This window comes from Gorilla gorilla, chromosome 8 (genome assembly GCF_029281585.2).
Source record: "Gorilla gorilla gorilla isolate KB3781 chromosome 8, NHGRI_mGorGor1-v2.1_pri, whole genome shotgun sequence".
NCBI classification, from domain to species: Eukaryota; Metazoa; Chordata; class Mammalia; order Primates; family Hominidae; genus Gorilla; species Gorilla gorilla.
The window spans coordinates 9,956,792-9,979,224 of NC_073232.2; the positions used below are offsets into that span (position 1 = coordinate 9,956,792).

General features: G+C 44.2%; 1 protein-coding gene across 1 annotated transcript; it reads right to left on the bottom strand.

Annotated features, from left to right (window-relative positions):
* Positions 1 to 975: 975 nt before the first annotated feature.
* On the bottom strand, positions 976 to 8,864 carry IDI2 (isopentenyl-diphosphate delta isomerase 2). Its single transcript, XM_019034573.4, has 6 exons — positions 8,777 to 8,864; positions 7,883 to 7,959; positions 6,624 to 6,786; positions 4,725 to 4,817; positions 2,831 to 2,961; positions 976 to 1,902 (listed from the first exon to the last, which is right to left on the bottom strand). The coding sequence occupies exons 3-6, from the start codon at positions 6,763 to 6,765 to the stop codon at positions 1,585 to 1,587; spliced, it is 684 nt and encodes a 227-aa protein (XP_018890118.2). The 5' UTR covers positions 6,766 to 6,786; positions 7,883 to 7,959; positions 8,777 to 8,864; the 3' UTR covers positions 976 to 1,584.
* Between the last annotated feature and the right edge of the window lie 13,569 nt (positions 8,865 to 22,433).

The following is a 22,433-nucleotide window of genomic DNA, read 5'->3' on the forward strand; positions in this document are numbered from 1 at the left end:
AGCGCCTGCTGGGGAGTGCTGGGATGAAGAGCTGTGGGGTCGCCCAGGGGTCCGTGTGCTCCTGGAGCCCCAAAGACACACGGGGGTCCAAGAGCCACCACGGATAAGTTACCAAGTCACACAATCAACATTATAGCTGAGGAAAGGACTTCAGTTAATCACACTTCTGGATTACATGTGGCAGTTTTAAAAATTTACCAGGTCTGGGCTGGGCGCAGGGGCTCAAGCCTGTAGTTCCAGCACTTTGGGAGGCCGAGGTGGGCAGATCAGGAGGTCAGGAGTTCGAGACCAGCCTGGCCAACATGGTGAAACCCCATCTCTACTAAAAATACAAAAATTAGCTATGCGTGGTGGTGGGCATCTGTAATCCCAGCTGCTCAGGAGGCTAAGGCAGGAGAATTGCTTGAGCCCAGGAGGCGGAGGTTGCAGTGAGCCGAGATCGTGCCACTGCACTCCAGCCTGGGTGACAGAGCGAGACTCCGTGTCAAAAAAAAAAAAAAAAAAAAAATCAGGTCTGGTTTTTGAAATTCTTTCTCCGTATTAAACACCAAAACTTAACATATAGTTTACTTTGTGTTAAACAACAACAGTATGGCCGGGCGCGGTGGCTCACGCCTGTGATCCCAGCACTTTGGGAGGCCGAGGCAGGCGGATCACGAGGTCAGGAGATCGAGATCATCCTGGCTAACACGGTGAAACCCCGTCTCTACTAAAAATACAAAAAATTAGCCGGGTGTGGTGGCGGGCGCCTGTAGTCCCAACTACTCGGGAGGCTGAGGCAGGAGAATGGCTTGAACCCAGGAGGCGGAGCTTGCAGTGAGCCGAGATCGCACCACTGCACTCCAGCCTGGGCGACAGCGAGACTCCATCTCAAAAAAAAAAAAAAATACCAGGTCTGGTTTTTGAAATTCTTTCTCCGTATTAAACACCAAAACTTAACGTATAGTTTACTTTGTGTTAAACAACAACAGTATGTTTTAAAGCAAGTATGTCTTTATTTGTAAGCATATTACTGAAACATAATCAAATGAACAGAAGTGGATAAACGTCGAGTCACTTGGCTGAGACCATACGCATCTTCTGTACTGCTTGTATTAGGATGCAAGATTGAATGTGTCTTTTTTTAAAAAATGCAGCCTTGTGTTGCACTCTGAAATAAGTGATTTAAAAAGAAAAACATGATGCAGAGATTCCATCCTGACCTTGGAGGCTTGGATAAAGCTGTGGGGAGACAGCCTCACGGTCCAGCCAGGCTCGTCCGCCTGCTTCAGGACTCTGAAGATCTCCCCAAGACTTTCAGGATCAGCTGCTGTTAATCAAACAAGTGCTTATAAAATGGAAATTGGGACAAAGGAAACGTTAAATTTCCTCCCTGCAACCAGGCAGATGAGAAATACAGAAATAAGGAAAAGGGAAAATTAAGACGTGACAAAGTTGATGAAAAGGTTAAAATAGTGATTTATACATGATGGGCAATCAAGTGCCCCTTTTGCCCTGTTTTTTGGAGAGGGTGTGTCATTGCCTCAATGGTGCGTCTGCCTGCACTGAGGGCATTACACATGGCTGATGCGACCTCCCTGCCTCTCACACTCTGTGTATTTTGTGAAGCTCCACAAACGGGGTCACGTCATCCAGGTGAGGCCACCACCGGTACAGAAACCTCTCGGCAATGGTTCTTAGCCAGGGGGTGACTTTGACTTCACCCCTCGCTCCCCTCTCCAGCAGCTCCCTTAGCTCCTCCTGGGACAGGTAGAGGATGCTTTTCGTTTCACTGGGATCCAGGTTCAGAGTGACGTTTTTCCTCACAAGCAGAAGGTAACAAATTTCATGCTCTCCCCAAATTCTGTCTGATTTTGCCTTGTGGTGATAGATTGTCATGAACACAATGTCCTCTGCAGAAATCTATTGACAGAAATTGGTGCAGTGTTAACAACGCTAATGTAAAACACAGAATTTACAGAAAAATAGAGAAACACATTTGTTTTCCTCAGAAAATGAACACTTTCCTTGGTAATTGATAATTTCCAAAACCTCAATTTTAGCTGAGTAAAGTTTTGTGGACTCAAGTCTGAATGATAAACTGGCTTTGGTTTCTTGGTTCCAGTAAACCTGTCTGTCTTCATTTAAAGAACTAACCCTGTCACACACACATCCTCAACAGAAAACCCCATAGAAACCGGCCAGCATTGTCAGGAGAACATCCATCCTCTCTTAAACGTGTTCTTGAATGGATGAAGGTAACACACGCTCACAAGATCCTGGACATTCTTTCTAGTGGACACTTGAATTTCTTTTTTTTTTTTTTTTTTTTTTGAGATGGAGTCTCGCTCGCTCTGTCGCCAGGCTGGAGTGCAGTGGCACAGTCCCGGCTCACTGCAACCTCTGCCTCCCAAGTAGCTGGGATTACAGGCGTGTGCCACTACACCCAGCTAATTTTTGTATTTTTAACAGAGACGGGGTTTCACCATGTTGGCCAGGATGGTCTTGATTTCTTGACCTTGTGATCCACCTGCCTCGGCCTCCCAAAGTGATGGGATTACAGGCGTGAGCCACCATGCCCGGCTTGAATTTCCTCTTCGGTGTGTGGTCGACAGATTCCAGCACAGTCTCAACCCTGCCTGGGACACATAGGGACTCACACTGCCCCATCCACAGCTACATTCACAGCCCCATTCACAGCTCATTCACAGCCCCATCCACAGCCCCATCCTTCATCCTCATGGTGCTTCATGAGGTCAATGGTGTAGATCCAGCCTGGACTTTGTTCACCGTCTGCCCGCTGCCAACCTGGACTCCCGTGGACACAGCTGAGACTGGATGCTGTGTGTACCTGCTCCCCAGGAATTCCCAGCTCTGCTTGCAGACGCCTCTGGGCTGCCCTCCTCACTCCGATGGCATCCTTTTCTTCCAGTTCTGCTGGGTTGTATAATGGGTGGCTACTACAGGAGTCGGTAAAATACCCTGGAAAAAATGCATGTGGGAACATCCCTCTTTATTCCTGAAAAGTGAATATATTAAATACAAATGCAGATGATTCAGGTAAAACCATCATCCGTCATCAGCAGAAGACAGCCTGGCCGGGGGAGTGGGTTTGTCATGGGCTCTCAGAGCAGCACTCGCCTCCAGCCTCCACGGCCGTGGGCTTGGTGAGGGTCTTCCACATGACCACCTGGCGGGGCTGGCCCTGACTGCTCCTGCGGCCCTTCCTGCAGATGTGCACACACATGTCCCGTGGCACTATCCCAGTATGTCTTAGGAGAGGGACTGGTTCCCACTCAGTTTTGTACCCACAGAGGACCTGAGATGCCATGGGGTGGCAGGAGGAGGTGGTGGGGCTGTGGGCTGGGTGGCTGCACCAGCTGGGCTGAGGAAGCTGGGCTGCACTTTGGGGGTGGTGATCAGTGAGCATGGTTTCACAGGAAGACTGCTGGAATACCTTTGACCAAGTTTCCTTACTGAGAGGTTCTACTTAATTTACCCAAGTAACAGCAATAGCGCTATGACGGGAGGCCACACGCTCCTCAGTAAATCTCTGTTCCCTCCCGTTCCTCAGACCCTCAGTGCTTCCTTCGGTCACTCTGCAAGGAGTTTGGCTGAAGTTGAATCCACTCTTGCAAGTACAAGAGCTGGTACTCCCACCTGCCCCTATGTATCCTGGAGGCGGCTAACACATGATAGGAAATCTTAGCTCCAGGGGCTTTATTTGCAAACTGTTGACTATGTACTACAGTTGACCCTCTTAACTTTGCAGCTCCTGAATTTTTCTGAAACAAACTTCGCATTCAGCTCCATCAAGGAGCCCGTGAGTACAACTTGACCAGCAAGTATGGTGGTGGGTTTGGGAATGGGCAGGATGTACCCACTGCGGCTCCAAGGAAGAACTAAGGGAGGAGAAAACCTCGGCCACAGCTGGCCATGCTTAGCCCTTCGCTTTAATGGCTCAGGCAAGGTGTGGTTTTGAAAATTTGAGGACAGCCTAGGCCAAAACACTTTAAATGACCACAATGGACGTAAATGCTGTTCCCCTCTAAAAAGAAAGTTTTTGGCCGGGCGCAGTGGCTCACGCCTGTAATCCCAGCACTTTGGAAGGCCAAGACAGGCAGATCACGAGGTCAGGAGATCGAGACCATCCTGGCTAACAAGGTGAAACCCCTTCTCTACTAAAAATACAAAAAATTAGCCGGGCGCGGTGGCGGGCGCCTGTAGTCCCAGCTACTTGGGAGGCTGAGGCAGGAGAATGGCGTGCACCCGGGAGGCGGAGCTTGCAGTGAGCCGAGATCGCGCCACTGCACTCCAGCCTGGGCGACAGAGCCAGACTCCATCTCCAAAAAAAAAAATGTTAAAGATAGTTAAAACTCTAAGACCTGTAAGATAATTTTTATTATTATTACCTAGTTAATTTTATGCTAAATGCTCTTTTAATCCTCTAAATCCTTAGGTTGATAAATTCCTCTGCATTTAAGTAACTTGCCGTTGCAAAGAAACAACTAAACAAAAAAACCCAGAAACTCATATAGTTTCTTAATTTTTTAAAAAAGAAAACCCAGCCTACTGAAGAGCTATCAGCATAATTAGCATCTGCCTGAGCTGCCGATTTTCTGCAGGATGAGCTGCCAGCTCACCACGGTGCGGCACCAAGCACCAGAGAGTTCCTGTCCCAGATTCCTCCGGTCAAGTCACATGAGATGCTCTCTTCAGTCCGGGGCTCGGTTGAACGGACTCACCAGGAAACGTGACTTTCGTGTCCGACCTCTGCTGTATCAGGATTCGATTCTCGGTGTTAAACAAGACAACGCTGAAGGCTCGGTGCAGCAGCCCTGCAAAGGTAAGTGCCATTTGTGTGAGCGCATGCCTGGAGTCTATAAGATCGTCCTTCGTGCTTTTTGTCCTCAGTCTGTTTCTCATAGAAAAGCCTGTGGTTGTGGCACCTGGGCAGGGCAAAGGGGACTGCTGGATGCCCAAACACACGTTTCAGAATCTCAGCGGATTAGAACACTCGGGAAACTAAAAATAGATCTACCAGATGACCCAGAAATCCCACTACCAGGGCAAATATCCAAAATAAAAGAGATCAGTCTATCAGAGAGATATCGCAGCATTCCTGGGTGCTGAGCACCATTTACGACAGCCAAGATGTGAGATCAACCTGTGTCCGTGGAGGTATGAAGGGTTGAAAACATGAGGGTTAGATACACAGTGGCATACCATTCCACCACAAAAGAAGAATGAAATCGGGCCGGGCGCGGTGGCTCACGCCTCTAATCTCAGCACTTTGGGAGGCTGAAGTGGGCAGATCACGAGGTCAGAAGATCGAGACCACCCTGGCTAACATGGTGAAACCCCCGTCTCTACTAAAAATACAAAAAAATTAGCCGGGCGTGGTGGCGGGTGCCTGTAGTCCAAGCTACTTGGGAGGCTGAGGCAGGAGAATGGCGGGAACCCAGGAGGCAGAGCTGGCAGTGACCCGAGATTGCGCCACTGCACTCCAGCCTGGGCAATGGAGCAAGACTCTGTCTCAAAAAAAAAAAAAAAAAAAGAAGAATGAAATCCTGTCATTTGTAGCAACATGGATGAAACTGGAGGCCATTGTGTTAAGTGGAACAAACCTGGCACAGAAAAACAAGTATGACATGTTCTCACTGCTATGTGGGCTCTAAAGAAGTTGATCTCATGGAGGCAGAAAACACAATGCTAGACACCAGAGGCTGTGAAGGGCAGTGGGGAGGGATGAAGAGAGGGTGGTTAATAAGTATAAACATACAGTGATAGAGAAGGAATAATATCAGCTGTTCAATAGCACAGTAGGGTGACTGTAGTTAACAACAGTGTATTATATGTTTCAATGTGGCTAGAACAGAGGATTTGGAATGTTCCCAACACAAAGATATGATGAATGTTTGAGGTGATGGATATCCCAAATGCCCTATTTGATCATTATGCATGACATGCTGGTATCAAACTATCACATGTACCCCATTAATATGCATAATTATTATGTATTTATAAAAAAGACACAAAAATGAAAATTAAAAAATAATAAAATGGCTTAAGATGGTCAAAGAAAACCAGAGCTGGACAGGAGTTAAAGCAGGAAAGTCTGACTTTATTGAGAACCATTTCAATAGGGGAAAGAGACCTCCATGTAGAACCAGCCTAACTGCACACAACACCCAAGGAGCAGGTTGGGGTCTATGGATTAAAAGTTACTGAGAGAAAACATCAGTGGGAAGGGGGTTCTGGCTACACCGACCTAACAAGACTTGCTGAAGACAGGCCTGCGTGATCAGACGTCACCTGGGAGGGACGGGGTTGAGGAATTTAATCAGATGCCAAGGTCAGGGTTCTCGCTAAAACAACCTGGTAGAATTCTTGCTGAAACAGGATCTTACAAGGAAGAGCACGGATGCCTAGGAGAAGGTGCAGGAGCCTGACAAGGGCTTGACCAAGCAAAGACGTCATCCAGGTGCTGTTCCCCGAGCCTTCTAAAGACGGCACAGGAAGCACACAGGTGACCCAGCGGTCGCCTCCTAGCCGGAAAGGCCTAGCCTCTCTTCTTAGGTTGCTGTCGGGTGGGAAAAATGGGAAAACCTGGGAACTGGACAGAGAAAATGGGCGGGGGCTACCTTTCTCAATGTTTTCGTTCAGATGGCAATTCCTCTTGGTGTCGGCACCAATAACCTTATCATTCTCATCCACAACAATCAGCATTTCCTCCAAGCGCTGCAACTGACGCCTGTCAACCCAGTCAAGATTTATGTCAGACATAGCTGCTGGCTGTGACCCGACCTGAAATAGATGCACATAAATGCCTCTTTATGTGAAAGATACTGCCATCTCGTTTTTGCTATTTGTTACCAACCACATTAGGATTTAGCATACACCTTCTCTACAAGTGACAGCAATTGTGTTGAAGCAGCACAGTTGTGAGATATGGAAGGTGAATCATCTGTTTCTAATGTGGTGTCTTTCTGAACGGGAAATCTTGGGTACATACATACTCCTCATGTTTTCCAGGTTTCCTTTAGTGAAGAGTTAAAGAATCCCCGCCCCACCACACACACACACACACACACACACACACACACACACACACACACACACACACACAAAACACACCGAGGTAAACTGTAGGTAACGCTCTTTGTACAAGTTTTTGGGGAAAAGTGCAGCCCTGTGCAAAACCACTGGACCTGGATCAGACGTGGAGAAACACACAGCCTTGTAGGAAAGCTATGTCACCCACAGAAGGGCTATGGTCCTCTTCAGAGCCAAGCAGATTCTTAGGTGAAGATCTTCTCACAAAATGTTTTCAGGGCCAGGAGCGGTGGCTCATGTCTGTAATCCTAGTACTTTGGGAGGCCGAGGTGGGAGGATCACTTGAGGTCAAGAGTTTGAGACCAGCCTGGCCAACATGGTGGAAACCTGTCTCTACTAAAAAATACAAAAATTAGCCAGGCCTGGTGGCACATGCCTGTATTCCCAGCTACTCAGGAGGCTGAGGCAGGAGAATCACTTGAACCTGGGAAGCGGAGGTTGCAGTGAGCCGAGATCGCGCCATTGCTCTCCAGCCTGGGCAGACAGAGTGAGACTCTGTCTCAAAAAAAAAAAAAAAAAAAAAAAAAAAATGTTTTCAGGGTCATTTAGCTTCATGTAAAACCTTCTCATCATCCTTTTCTACTTTTTTAAAAAAATGCATTCACGTCTGTCCATTATCATTACTGTTATTATTTTCAGCAGTCTGCTCCTCCTCTTTGCAAAAGGCTGTTTGACTTAATGCATGGACATGAGATACAATAGAAATGCAGAGAAAACAATTACTGAATATGTACAAATTTAGATCATAAAAGAAAGAATTCCCACAAGGTAAAACATATGCACTAACCTCTCTTGGAAGCTGGAGGCTCCTGGGTATCAGATGTGGAACTGAATGTGCAAGATGAACCAGGGCCCTTTTATACCCTGGGGATGTAGAAAGATATCAGCTAAGGCAATCTGACATTTTTATATTCTTAACAAGAAAACACACCCTGGTCTCTCTCTATCTCTCCATCTCTTTCTCTCTATCTTTCTCCCTCTCAATTGAAGGATAATAGAAAATTGTTTTGACACAATCTCACTTTAAAAAATGCTTTTAGTTTTTAAACCTAGGGTAAGTTATTTTCTACTCTATAGCTTTCCTTTTTTTTTTTTTTTAAGGTGATGTCTAGCTCTGTTGCCCAGGCCAGAGTGCAGTGGCGTGATCTCGGCTGACTGCAACCTCTGCCTCCCGGGTTCGGGCGATTCTCCTGCCTCAGCATCCTGAGTAGCTGAGATTACAGGCGCCCGTCATCACGCCCAGCTAATTTTTTTTGTATTTTTAGTAGAGACGAGGTTTCACCATGTTGGCCAGGCTGGTCTCCATCTCCTGACCTCAGGTGATCCGCCCGCCTCGGCCTCCCAAAGTGCTGGGGTTACAGGCGTGAGCCACTGCACCCAGTAACATTAGCATTTTAATGTATGATTAAGGTGGCATTTAAAATAGCTAGAAAAAGGTACGTTATTTGAGAATTGATGATATAACTGGCTAGTTTTTAGCAATAAAGTTATATCTTTTTCTCTAATGTCATATTAGAGACATCCATGTGAATTTAAGATTTAATTTTTTTAAAATGAAAGCATAAAAGTACTAGAAACATATGTGGATGAATAATTACATGATATTCTGTAAACAAAAATCTTTACAGGTAAGACACCAAGTTGGAACTCTAGACACACAAAAAATGGTAGATTTAAATACCTTAAAATAGTCCTTCTGTATGTCAGTGAAGCCTTGATAAAAGAAAAATAAAAATTATAAAATGTTTTATCTCGATGAAATATTACAGATAAAGACTTAATATCCTTAAGACAAGAAGGTTCTAATTTTACAATTAAAACCATGTAATTTTAGTAGAAAATAAGAGCATCGACGTACAACTCAAAAATGAGGGAGACTGTTGTGTAAAGATGTCACCATTTGGTATTTAAATCCACCCTTAAGATGAATTTGACCTGTTTGATTGTTGTTATGAAACATGTTTGTGTACATGGGCTAGAGTTTCTTCAGTTTTAATTTAAATATGTAATTTGGCCAGGCATGGTGGCTCACGCCTGTAATCTCAGCATTTTGGGAGGCTGATGTGGGCAGATGACTTGAGGTCAGCAGTTACAGACTAGCCTGGCCAACATGGTGAAACCCTGTCTCTACTAAAAATACACAAAAAAATTTAGCCGGGCATGGTGGTGGGTGCCCATAATCCCAGCTACTTGGGAGGCTGAGGCAGGAGAAGCACTTGAATCCAGGGGGTGGAGATTGCAGTGAGCTGAGATCACGCCACCACACTCCAGCCTGGGTGACAGAGCGAGACTGCATCTCAAAAATAAATAAATAAATAATGTAAATATGTAGTTGACCTTTGCCTCATTTAACTGGTTTTCAACCACGCGCACTCCCTCTTCCTTCATTTCTTGGCTTATCTAACATCAGTTCCAGGAAAGCCTATTGTTCTTTCTGGGTAAGGAGGCTGGGATGCTTTACCTTTACTTCATCTACCTTGAGGTAGGGACAGTTCTTCCCTTAAGCATATTTTTATTTAGAAATTGTGCCATTTGTACATTTCCTGGATCATGGTTCCTATTTGAACAGACCTGTATCCTACCACCGTGTTACCTTTTAATCCTGTGCAGGGTCCGCCTAGAGGGATGAAGGACTTTTCAATAGTCCCATTTCTTTTTTGTCCCTTTTCTGAGGCTTCAGAGGCAAAAATCTTACTATTTAAAAAACCTTGAAAATATAATTTTTTGCACTGTTTCATTATCTATTTAATTTTTTTTTTTTTTTTTTTTTTGAGACAGAGTCTCACTCTGTAGCCCAGGCCGGAGTGCAGCAGCTCACTGCAACCTCCACCTCCTGGGTCCTGGTTCTAGCAATTCTCCTGCCTCAGCCTCCCAAGTAGCTGGGAGTACAGGCGTGTGCCACCACGCCTGGCTAATTTTTGTATTTTTAGTAAAGACGGGGTTTCACCATCTTGGCCAGGCTGGTCTTGAACTCCTGATCTCATGATCCGCCTGCCTCGGCCTCCCAAAGTGCTGGGATTACAGGTGTGAGCCACGGCGCCGTTCAATGGCATCTTTTTAATTCACTTGCTGTATATATCATCCCAGATTCTAAAAAGAAAAAAAGGTGGCAAATGGAAGAGAAAAATAATAAAGATTGTGACTAAAATTACTGAATAAATTCTTAGAATAATTGAAAATCGGTAAATAAATGCAAGACCTTGGAAACCAATGTGTTTGGAAGAGCTAAAAAACTGTATGATTTCTTGCCTATCATATTCCAAATATCATCTACCAACTAAAGCTCTAGGCCAAATAGTTTTGCAAGTAGGGTCTGTTAAAATATCAAAAAAATGTTTGCCATATCTGTCAGTTCTCTTAGGGAATATGAGGAGAGAAGCACGATGGATGCATGACTCAGCTGACTTTGGCACAGATAATACAGAACAAAAATAACACAGCAGCAGTGATGGGTAATATTCTATAAAAAGATTAATGTGTTTTGCTCTTTTGTCTTTCCATAAGTTCACCTTTATGCATGTAAATTTTAGTTACGTAGAAAATCAAAAGGCTATGCCTGAAATGTTTTCCCTGGAAATCAGTTCTGAGACTCAGGAATAAATGGTCTGTTTGAAACTTGTTTCTTTTGCAGTCAGAAGAGTAAGAATGGGAGAATGATATTCTTTTAAACATCTAAAAAATAATAAGTCTATGAATTAGGCTTTGAGGAAGAAACTAATATACAATACTGTACCTATTATAATCCAACAACTCTAATAATAATAATAATAATAATAATAGTAAGACAGCCAGACACACATTGTGTGCTTCCTTTGTGCCAGTTTCTATTTTAAGAGTTTAATGTATATTAATTCATTTGGTCCTCACGACAGCTTTCTGAGATAAGCGTTATTTTTTATTCTCATAGCATCGATAAGGAACTGAAGCACAGAGAGGTAAATTACCTGCCCAAGGCAATGTGGCTGCAGATGCAGCTGAGCCCCCAGAATCTGTGCAGTTTAACATGTTGGAATCGTCACCACCAAACTAAGCACTGAAAGCTTTAGAGGCAAATGTTATCAAAATTTCAAGGAAGGAATTGTCCTTCTCTGTGAAGTGTTCTAGGGGATAAAAAAGGAGGGAAACCCTTTGCTAGGTTGATCTGGGTACAGGGTTCTGACACATAAAGCACACAAAAAACATTATAAAGGAAAGGAAGGAAGACATTTTGATTAGGCTATATGCGGAGAATTAAGAGAGGTTGTGACAACTTTAAGAATGACAGTTGATGACCTATAATGCTGCAGGTAGGAGGTTAAGAATAAACTCTAGGAATAGATGATTACATCTGATTAAGGCAAATTAGAAGCGACAGAAAGGGCTCTAGATATCAGTGAAATATAGAGAAAGACATGGAGGCCAAGACTGCGAAAAGCAGGTAAAAAGAAATGGAAGTGGAAAGAGTTAAAAAGGAGTAGGCCAAGTATTGTAGGTATGAAAGAGAGGGTAAAACAAATACAGCATGTGCTAAAAGGGGTATCCTTGAACAAGAGAGCCATAATAATAAAGAAAAATATCCCAGACATACAAGATGACTTAAACCCACAGATGGAAAGGGCTTGCCATGTTCCAGAAATACTGACACATTAACGTCGACACTGGGGTAACCTCAGATCTCTGAGAAAACTGCTGCATGCAGAAGAGAACACCCACTCCCAACACCATCACTCCATCTCCTAGGCATTGTACAACCCTAATCCTCTGCTTTCCACCTAGAATGATGGGTGATCCATGTACTTACCAAAAGTCACTTTTTGGGTCAGGTGTAGTGGCTCACGCCTGTAATCCCAGCACTTTGGGAGGCTGAGGCGGGTGGATCACCTGAGGTCAGGAGTTTGAGATGAGCCTGGTCAACATGGTGAAACCCCATCTTTACTAAAAATAGAAAAAAGGCCAGGCGTGGTGGCTCATGCTTGTAGTCCCAGCACTTTGGGAGGCCGAGGCAGGTGGATCACGAGGTGAGGAGATCCAGACCATCCTGGCTAACACGGTGAAACCCCGTCTCTACTAAAAATACAAAAAAATTAGGCGGGTGTGGTGGTGGGCGCCTGTAGTCCCAGCTACTCAGGAGGCTGAAGCAGGAGAATAGTGTGAACTCGGGAGGCCGAGCTTGCTGTGAGCAGAGATCGCTCCACTGCACTCCAGCCTGGGCAACAGAGCGAGACTCTGTCTCAGAAACAAACAAAAAACAAAAAATAACTTCTTCTGCAGCAGATTCACCCACAGTCACCTACTCAAAGGCATTGTCCAGCAATTTTCCCTTTTTCTTCTCTATCATCACGTTTTCTCTCTCTCTGATGGAATTCTCCTATCAGTCTGCAAACATGTGACTGTGATTTCATTTAAGTAACAGCTAGTTTTTTAAACCTCATTTGCCCAGCAAGCTACTCCTTTGCGGGAACACTCTTAGAAAACTTCCTTCATGCTCACTATATCCAATTCCTTTCTCTAATATTTCTCGTTCCTTTTCTCACGTTTAAAACTATCAAGTAACTTAACCTAAATTGTTAAGTACAATTGTTGAGCTGTTCAAATTTTCAACTCCTGTCAACAAAATTCCAAAGAACAAGCTTCTAAGATAACCACTTCCTGATATTTGATAACATAGGTTAAAATTTCTGTAAATATCTCAAGAGATTATACTCAAATCCATATGTTGGAAAACGGTGATCAATAAAATTTTGGCAGTGAGGAAAATAAAAATAACTTTCCATAATAGGGTTATTTTCATCTATATAAATCAAGAAAGAATTAACACTTTAGCTATGATCAGAAAAGATGAGGCCCTTGGTATTATTGGGAAAATTTGGAAGAGATAATTAATTTGGGAGGGCTTCTAGAACAAGTACTCAGTGAGAAGTGTTCAATAATAAGTAAAATGACACATATGTAATTGATGTCTTAAGGCTGATGACAGCAGCCGTCCTAAATGAATCTGCAATTTGCTACTAAATCCACACAATTCGCCTCCTCTAATATATACATATTTTGAGACGGAGTCTCCCTCTGTCTCCAGGCTGGAGTGCAATGGCAAGATCTCGGCTCACTGCAACATCCGCCTCCTGGGTTCAAGCAATTCTCCTGCCTCAGCCTCTCGAGTAGCTGGGACTATAGATGCACGCTGCCACCCCTGGTTAATTTTTTTTTTTGTATTTTAGTAGAGATGGGGTTTCACCATGTTGCCCAGGCTGGTCTCAAACTCCTGAGCTCAGGCAATCCGCCTGCCTTGGCCTCCCAAAATGTTAGGATTACAGGCGTGAGCCACTGCGCCTGGACCTCCTCCAATATTTGGCCAAGCCACGCAATCTTTAAGCTCCCATGTCTGTCCATGATTGTAGGTTTATAATTTGGAACTTCGGTTATTTAATTAATTAAAAATATTCAGATATATCCTGCAAATAAATACAAAGTTTTTGTACTCAGCATCTTTAGTGCACTTTCCCACAAGGAGTTGTATGTAAATGAAAAAAATAGATAAATGCAAGCATGTAAATCAACTCCTATTATTAACCATTTACTTAGCTCAAGTTTATTTACACCTGAATGAAAAGTTCCATTTGCATCAAAAATACATTCGTATACTCTTAAGGCAGTGTCTGGCGCAGCCGCTCACGCCTGTAATCCTAGCACTTTGGGAGGCTGAGGCGGGTGGATTACTTGGGCCCAGGCATCCAGCCTGGACAACATGGCAAGAGCCATCTCTACAAAAAATACAAAAACTTAGCCAGGCATGGTGGTGTGCACCTGTAGTCCCAGCTACTCTGGAGGCTGAGATGGGAGAATCGCCTGAGCCTCAGAGGTCAAGGCTGCAGTGAGCTGGGATTGCGCCACTGTACTCCAGCCTGGATTACATATATTTGTATATTCCTAAGGCACATAATGGACCTAGGTCACCAAAACTAAAAGATATTCTAGACCAAAATTTTGACTGTAATTTAATAACCTTGTACAAACCCTCTACGGCTGCACATTACCAAAGCTAGTATCACTGTGCCTAGTGGCTTGCTGCCTCATTCAATTGAAAAGATCAAACTAATTCAATCCTGCTCTCCAAAGAACACTTTTTCTGAATGGGCTCTCAGACTTTTCCTGAATGGGCTCTCAGATTCTGCTTTCCTAAGAAAGTGTGTTGAGGTAGTTCTTTTTCTGAATGGGCTCTCAGATTCCGCTCTCCTAAGAAAGAGTGTTGAGGTAGTTCTTTTTCTGAATGGGCTCTCAGATTCTGCTTTCCTAAGAAAGTGTGTTGAGCTGTAGTTCTACAGCATTGTTCAATGCAAAGATAGGGTTGGCTGTAGGTTTTCAGAAGGTGACCTTTATCAGGTTGAAGAAGTTCCCTTCTCGTCTTACCTTCTTGAGATTTTATCATGAATTGATGTTGAGTTTTGTCAAATGTTTTTTCTGCATTTCTACTGAAATGAGTCTTGTGGTCTTTTCCCCTTTATTCTAGCAATATGGTGTATCATATTAATTGATTTTCAGATGTTAAACTAGCCTTGCTTTCTTGAAATAAATCCCACTTGGGCATGGAGTATATTCTTTTTATATGTTGCTGGTTTCTGTTAATATTTTAAGATTTTTGTATCTGGATTCGTGATTGATAATAGTTATTCTTGTAATAACTATTATAAATAGTTACTGTGTGGCTTGGCCAAATACTGGAGGAGGTGAATTGTATGGATTCAGTAGCAAATTGCAGATTCATTTGAGAGGGCTGCTGTCATCAGCCTTAAGATATCAATCACACTGGGCGCAGTGGCTCACACCTGTAATCCCAGCACTTTGGGTGGCCGAGGTGGGTGGATCACAAGGTCAGGAGTTCAAGACCAGCCTGGCCAACATGGTGAAACCACATCTCTACTAAAAATACAAAAATTAGCCAGGCATGGTGGCAGGCACCTGTAATCCCAGCTACTCGGGAGGCTGAGGCAGAGAATTGCTTGAACTGAGGAGGTGGAGGTTGCAGTGAGCTGAGATCGTGCCATTACACTCCAGCCTGGGCAACAGAGCAAGACAACGACTCAAAAAAAAAATATATATATATCAATCACATATGTGTCATTTTACTTATTACTGAACACTTCTCAATAGAAATCTTTTTGCTATATTTGAGATATCCCGTTTTCTTCTGCATATGCTATTGGGAGGTAGGATAACTAAAAATATTATATATAAAATATAAAATAACAATATATAAAATAATATAACTAATATAACTATATATAGCTATATATACCTACATATAACTGCAATATAACCATAATATATAAAATAATTAATATATAGATTAGTTATAAAATAATATATATAAAACTAATAAAATAACACCAATATATAAAAAATATAAAATAACTAAAATACATTGGTATAGTTTCTTGTAATAACCAAAAGAAAGTGTTCCTTTTTCCTCTATTTCTTGGAAGTGCTTATGAAGGACTGGTAATATTTCTTATTTTTTATTATTTTTGAGACAGAGTTTTGCTCTTGTTGTCCAGGCTGGAGTGCAATGGCGCGATCTCGGCTCACTGCAACCTCCGCCTCCCAGGTTCAAGTGATTCTCCTGCCTCAGCCTCCTGAGTAGCTGGAATTACAGGTGTGTGCCACCACACCTGGCTAATTTTGTATTTTTAGTAGAGACGGGGTTTCACCGTGTTGGTCAGGCTGGTCTTGAACTCCTGACCTCAGGTGATCTGCCCGCTTCAGCCTCCCAAAGTGTTGGGATTACAGGCGTGAGCCAGCATGCTCGGTCAATACTTCTTTAAATGTTTGGTAGAACTCACTAGTGAGGCCACTGGGCCTTGTCTTTTCTTCATGGGAAGATTTTAATTACTATGCCTTAGCTGGGTAATACAAAGATGTACCTGCATTATTTCGGATTTTCGTCATTTGTGCATTCTCTCTGTTCTTCTTGATCATTCTAGTTAATGGCTTTTTCCAACTTTGTTGCTCCTTTTTTTTTTTTTTTTTTTTTGAGACAGTCTCACTCTGTTGCCCAGGGTGAAGTGCAGTGGTGCGATCTTGGCTCACTGCAACCTCTGCCTCCCGGGTTCAAGCAATTCTTGTCCCTCAGCCCCCTCCCCTTGCCTGTCCCTCCTTCCTCCTGCTGAGTAGCTGTGATTACAGGCACACACCACCATGCCCGGCTAATTTTTGTAGAGATGGGGTTTCACCATGTCACCCAGGCTGGTCTCAAACTCCTAGCCTCAAGTGATCTGCCAATCTTGGCCTCCCAAAGTGCTGGGATCACTAGAAGCTTTTCAACTTTTTTATTCCAAAGCAATCTGATGCAGTTTTTGCTATATTTGAGATATCTCATTTTCTTCTGCATATGCTATTGGGAGATAGGAAAGATTTTGGAAAATGTATAAGAAAAAGGAAGATATTAAAAACATACTAAGATTGTATGTAGGGAAAGGTTACACCTCTAAATTTGATAATGTGCATTAAATCGACAAATCCTTGAAAAGCACAGCTCGATAAATCCAACAAAAGGAGAAAAAGAACATGTGAAGAGTTGAATATATGTGAAAGAAATGTAAGTTCATTTTTCTTTTTTTTTTTTGAGATGGAGTCTCGCTCTGTCACCCAGGCTGGAATGCAGTGGTGCGATCTCGGCTCACTGCAAGCTCTGCCTCCCGGGTTCACGCCATTCTCCTGCCTCAGCCTCCCGAGTAGCTGGGATTACAGGCGCCCGACACTCCGCCCGGCTAAATTTTTGTATTTTTTAGTAGAGACGGGGTTTCACCGTGTTAGCCAGGATGGTCTCGATCTCCTGACCTTGTGATCTGCCCGCCTCGGCCTCCCAAAGTGCTGGGATTACAGGAGTGAGCCACCACGCCCGGTCATAAGTTCATTATTAAAATGGGCCCCATATCCGTGTGAATAGGGGTCAATCTCAGACTTAGCTTTAATTTTCAGCCATGAGAAGATTACTGCTCTTCCTCCAACACTCACTTCTCTATTTTCTCTATTGTTTGATCCTGTCTCCTGTACAACTGGGTGGTATTTAACCATGTTTAGGCTCAGGTATAACCCAAGCTCTGAAACTGTAATAGAAAATTAATTAAATGAAAGGCAAAAAATGAAAGACTTAATAAGGTTTAAGCTGTTATTTATCTAGGAGGCTGAATAAAAATACATATACATGTTTTTGTTGTTTATGTGTATATATTTTTTATGAATAGAGTTGTTCCTATTATGTTGTATCTTGTAATAATTATTAATGACAAGGTTCATAAATAGCTAGATGTTAACATAACTGGCCAAACTCCAGTGACAAGGGCCCTGTTACAATCAGTAAGTAGGACCAACCTGCTAAGACTTGAGCTCAGAGCTCAGGGATGGCCAAGGTCAAGGCCCAGTGGTTGTGACGAGATGCCAGGAAACCTTACCCACTGCATGCCTGTGTTGTGCCATGGTGCTGTAAGTAGTCTCTTTGGGTACAATGCCAGTAGGCTTTTGGCATACATGTATGGGCTAGTATTTTCAGGCCAAAAAACTATCCCTGTCTCATTGTTTACTATTTTTGTGCAGCAATTTGGTTTTACTGTTGGTTCTTACTCTGGTCTTGCCCCAAGTTCAATACTTTGGTTCTTCTCTTCTTGACTTATTCCCTAAACTTTCCCTGTCCTGATTCCCTGAGAACAATTCCCTTTTCTCTGAATTGGGATCCTATTTCTACCCCTTGCATGCATACCCCTCCTAATTATTCTGGGTAAATTTCTATGCCCATTAACTCTAGACATACATTTGTAAATTACTGAGACCCTAAATTGAGAATTATGTTTGCCATTACTTTTAAAAGTGTAATCTGAATCCCAGCACTTTGGGAGGCCGAGGCAGGCGGATCACGAGGTCAGGAGATCCAGACCATCCAGACTAACACGGTGAAACCCCGTCTCTACTAAAAATACAAAAAAATTAGCCGGGCGTGGTGGCGGGCGCCTGTAGTCCCAGCTACTCAGAGGCTGAGGTAGGAGAATGGCGTGAACCCGGGAGGCGGAGCTTGCAGTGAGCCGAGATGGCGCCACTGCACTCCAGCCTGGGCGAAAGAGCGAGACTCCGTCTCAAAAAAAAAAAAAAAAAGTGTAATCTGTTTTTTTGCCTCCTGAAATCACTTACGTATAAACGCATTAAAGTGGGTCACCGTGTCACGTCTTGGGCTTCCTGGGACAAGAATCAACTGGCACATGCCTGGCCAAAGCGCTCAAATCAATCTGCAAACCATGGTCACAGAGCCAATCACAGTCTTACGGCTTTCATTGTAGCTTCTCCGTGGAATATTTTCAAGGACGTGTGTGTACTTCAGGATGTTCACATGTCATGATTACGTTGTAAATTTCAAAAATTCTAAGAATGCCTATTGTTGGCCAGAAGTATAAAAATTGCAAAGATTTTGAAAAAATCATCTTTCAATCTTACTTAAATAGGTCTATGAAGTCTACATCTCTTCCTCTGGAAAGTAACGTAAGGGCTGTGAAGAACATTGTCCATAATGAAACTGAGAAGGGCTGTTCTCCCTGGGAACAGAAAGGTCACTGTCTTTGCTCAACAAACAGCCTAAAGCCAGGAACGCAGGCCTCCCCAGGCCTCTTGGCCGCCTCTCAAGCTTCCTCAATAAAAAATTCACATGGAAGACATTCTAGTCTATCTTCTCTTCCTTCTTTCTTCCCTTTAGCTAATAATTATTGAGTACTGATTATGTTCTGGACACAGTTCTAGAATTTCTGTGATAAGAAACAGAGACCCCAGCAGTGATTCTCTGCTGGAGCTGATGGCTCTCAGGGACATCCTTCAAAACAGGGCCCATTTGGTTCTTTAAAAAAAATAATGTCCAGTTTCTCTAAAAATTCTGTCATGACTTTTATTTCTTTGATGTTAAGCTTTGTGTCTTAGGTTTCAGCGTGCTGACGTTCTCTGGGCCCTGAAGTCACTGCTGCTGGCTGGTGTGCTGGCCACTTGGTCGTGCTGGCCCGTCTCCCACCGGGTGGACGCCCAGCGAGCTCTGGATGCTGTGTATGACAAAGACATGGGGGTTGTTTGGAGTCTGTGATGTGCTATTGTCCTCCAGATAATGGTTTTCTGCAAGAAACTAGAGAAGTAACTATCTCAGATTTCCCTAATAAAAACAGGTTTTGAGCCAATTCCAGGCTGGCCCTAAATTCCTCTTCCTAGGACGTGAAGCCTGGGAAGCTCTCCGTGGGCCTTGCCCTCGCAGCTCTCACCCCTGGTCTCTGCTCCCCCATTCCTGTCTGGCTATTGGAAGCACCTCTCCGTTGCCCAGCCTCTCTGCTCATTTACTGGAACTGGGCAATGCCCCTTGGGAAAAGCAGCACAGGTTTTCTTCTCCTAGATTTTGCCCTGTGCTTCTTTTCAGAGCTATTTGGTCTCTGACATTCTCTCTCAGGTTTTTCCAGCGCTCTTGGGAGGTGGGCTGTGCCACTGCCTGGCCCACCTGGCCCACCTGGCCCACCTGGCCCACCATTACCTGAAGGGAAGCATGAACAGCCTTTGACGTGGGAGTGGCGACTGCTGAGAGGGAACCGTCTGTATACAAGCAATGTAGCCTTATGGGACCCGTGAGTATACGCTTAAGTTTTTTTTTTTTTTTTTTTTTTAGATGGAGTCTTGCTCTGTCGCCCAGGCTGGAGTGCAGTGGCGCGATCTCGGCTCACTGCAAGCTCCGTCTCCTGGATTCACGCCATTCTCCTGCCTCAGCCTCCCGAGTAGCTGGGACTACAGGCACCCGCCACCACGCCCGGCTAATTTTTGTATTTTTACTAGAGATGGGGTTTCCCCATGTTGGCCAGGCTGGTCTCAAAACTCCTGACCTCATGATCCGCCCGCCTCGACCTCCCAAAGTGCTGGGATTACAGGCGTGAGCCACTGCGCCCGGCCAATGCTTAAGTTTTTATTCATAATTTACTCAAAGTCACTGAGCTCCAGCTTCATGCTGGTGATTCAGATTTGAGTCCTGGGAAGATCATCTGAGATGACGTTTAAGCCAAGGGTTTAAATGAGTCAGATTCAGCCAGGGGCAGACTAAGGCAGTGCAGGTTCCAGGCAGAAGGGAAAGCACGTGGACACGCTGAGATGCAGGCAAGTCCTCACAGCCGGAGCTGGCTTGTCACCTGGCGTGGGAACACCTTTCCTCTTCAGACTCTGTGTGTTCCTTTTAATCTGCGTCAGGGCATGTGATCGAGCAGCACGTGACCAACTCCACTGCGGCATTTGTCCCTCATGGGGTGGGGGTGGGGACAGAGTTCTTTTCCTACAGCATAAGTGTGTCATGTCAACCAACGCCGTGTCAGCTGCCTGCAGGGGCCCACGGGCATGGGGACCCGACGTACACCGTGGGAGCTGACCTTGCTTTCTTCTCTCAGGAGTGGAGCCCCAACCCACGCAGGGCGTGTCTTCATGGCTTTTCCTGGCCAATCTGATACCAAGATGCAGTGGCCAGAAGTACCTGCACTTCCACTCCTGTCAAGGTGAGATGCCACTTGCTCTCCACTGATTCTCTATCAGTGCTGAGCTCTGTTCTCTAGAGCTCATGGATTCTATATTGTGTTAAGCTGTCACTTAAAAGTGCACAAATTGTTTCAATCAATCCTAACATATTCACCCATGTAATTAACACCCTATCAACATAGAGAACACTTTGAAAATCTCACAAGGCTCCCTGCGCCCCCTGGAAGTAGCTTCTATTCTTGCCTACATCTTAATTGGTTTCGCCTGTTTTTGACCTTTGTTTCACTGGAATCACATGTGCCTTTTGCATCCGGCTTCTTCCACTCAAGATTGGGTCTGTGGATTTACTCACACTGCTGTGTATAGCAGGACTGCTCCCGCGGCATGGCAGCATCCGATTGCGCAAACACCAAGGCTGATGTAATCACTGCAGATGTTCTGCAGGGGCGTCCCTGGGCTAGAGACTGGACATGCAGCAAAGAGCTCCGTGAGCGAGGCAAGCCCTGAACCCACACTGTATCACCTACTTATAGGGCAGTGCATAAAAATCTAGGAAACACCTTGTTTCTCAAAGTAACAACGAATATGTCAGTGACTTCCCAGCTCAAGAATATGCTGCATTCGTTCGCTGCTTAGTTAGTAAAATGGCAACAAAAGAAGGCAGAACCACGCACATTTGTCTCCTGCCGGGTCTGACTCGTTTGACTTTAGTAGATAGTGGCCGACAGCTCCATGGTAGCAGGCATGCTCAGAAGCAGTTACTTTATATTCTGTCAACACTTGGTGATGTCGGTCTTTTAAATTCGGGTTTCAATTTGCACCTACCCAGTGATTAATGAGGTTAAGCTCCTTTTCGTGTTTAACACCCAAATTTTAATAGACTTTATTCTTTAGACCAGTTCAGGTTCACAGCAAAATTGGGTGGAAGGTAGAGAGTTTCCTACCCCCAGCCCCTCCACACACACAGACTCCCCCACTGTCTACATCCCCATCGGAGTGGTCCATTTGTTACAGCCGATAGACATACGTCAACACATCATTATCACCTGGAGGCCAGTTTACATGAGGCTTGCTCTTGGTGTTGGACAAATGCATAATGACCTATATCCACCAATTCAGTACCATGCAGAAGAGTTTCACTGCCCTAAAAATCCTGTGCCCTGCCCACTCATTCCTCCCTCCCCTCTCACCCCTGGCTTTTTACTGTTTCCAGTTTTCCCTTTACTGGAATGTTGGAGAACTGGACTCCTTCAGGATGTAGCCTTTCATGCTTCTTTCAGCAACATGCACCTAACTTTCCTCCCTGTCTTTGTGGCTTGATAGCTCATTTCTTTTTAGTGCCAAATAATATTCTACTGTCTGGATATATCAGTTTACTTATGCATTCACCTATATGCATATAAAATAGAGGAGAGAATGCGGTGTTGGAGATTTACGTTTGGGAGTCTAAACCATGTATGGTAAATAAGTATAATGTGTGAAAATTGTAAAGCAGAAAGCTGTCAGGATACCTGAATACACACAAATACACACTTCAGTTCATGCTATGTTATAAAATGTGTAAGTACATACTTAGGGCTGAAAAAGCACCCAGAGAGGAAGGGTGAAGAAGAGGTGTGTCTGAAATAATAAAAAGAAAATTAGGGCTGAGAAAGCACCCAGAGAGGAAGGGTGAAGAAGAGGGTGTGTCTGAAATAATAAAAAGAAAATTAGGGCTGAGAAAGCACCCAGAGAGGAAGGGTGAAGAAGAGGTGTCTGAAATAATAAAAAGAAAATCTGTCAAGAGGGGATCTGGAGTACCTCATCCCATGAGGAACTCCCAACCCTAGTGAGGG

What these genes read in the sequence shown, in the direction of transcription:
- IDI2 (XM_019034573.4), bottom strand. Translation starts at nt 6,765, where the DNA reads ATGTCTGACATAAATCTTGACTGGGTTGACAGGCGTCAGTTGCAGCGC. An exon ending in CACGAAAGTCACGTTTCCTG is followed by an intron (nt 2,962 to 4,724) that starts GTGAGTCCGTTC and finishes CATTTTTTCCAG; the next exon opens with GGTATTTTACCGACTCCTGT. An exon ending in TGGGAATTCCTGGGGAGCAG is followed by an intron (nt 1,903 to 2,830) that starts GTACACACAGCA and finishes TTCTGTCAATAG; the next exon opens with ATTTCTGCAGAGGACATTGT.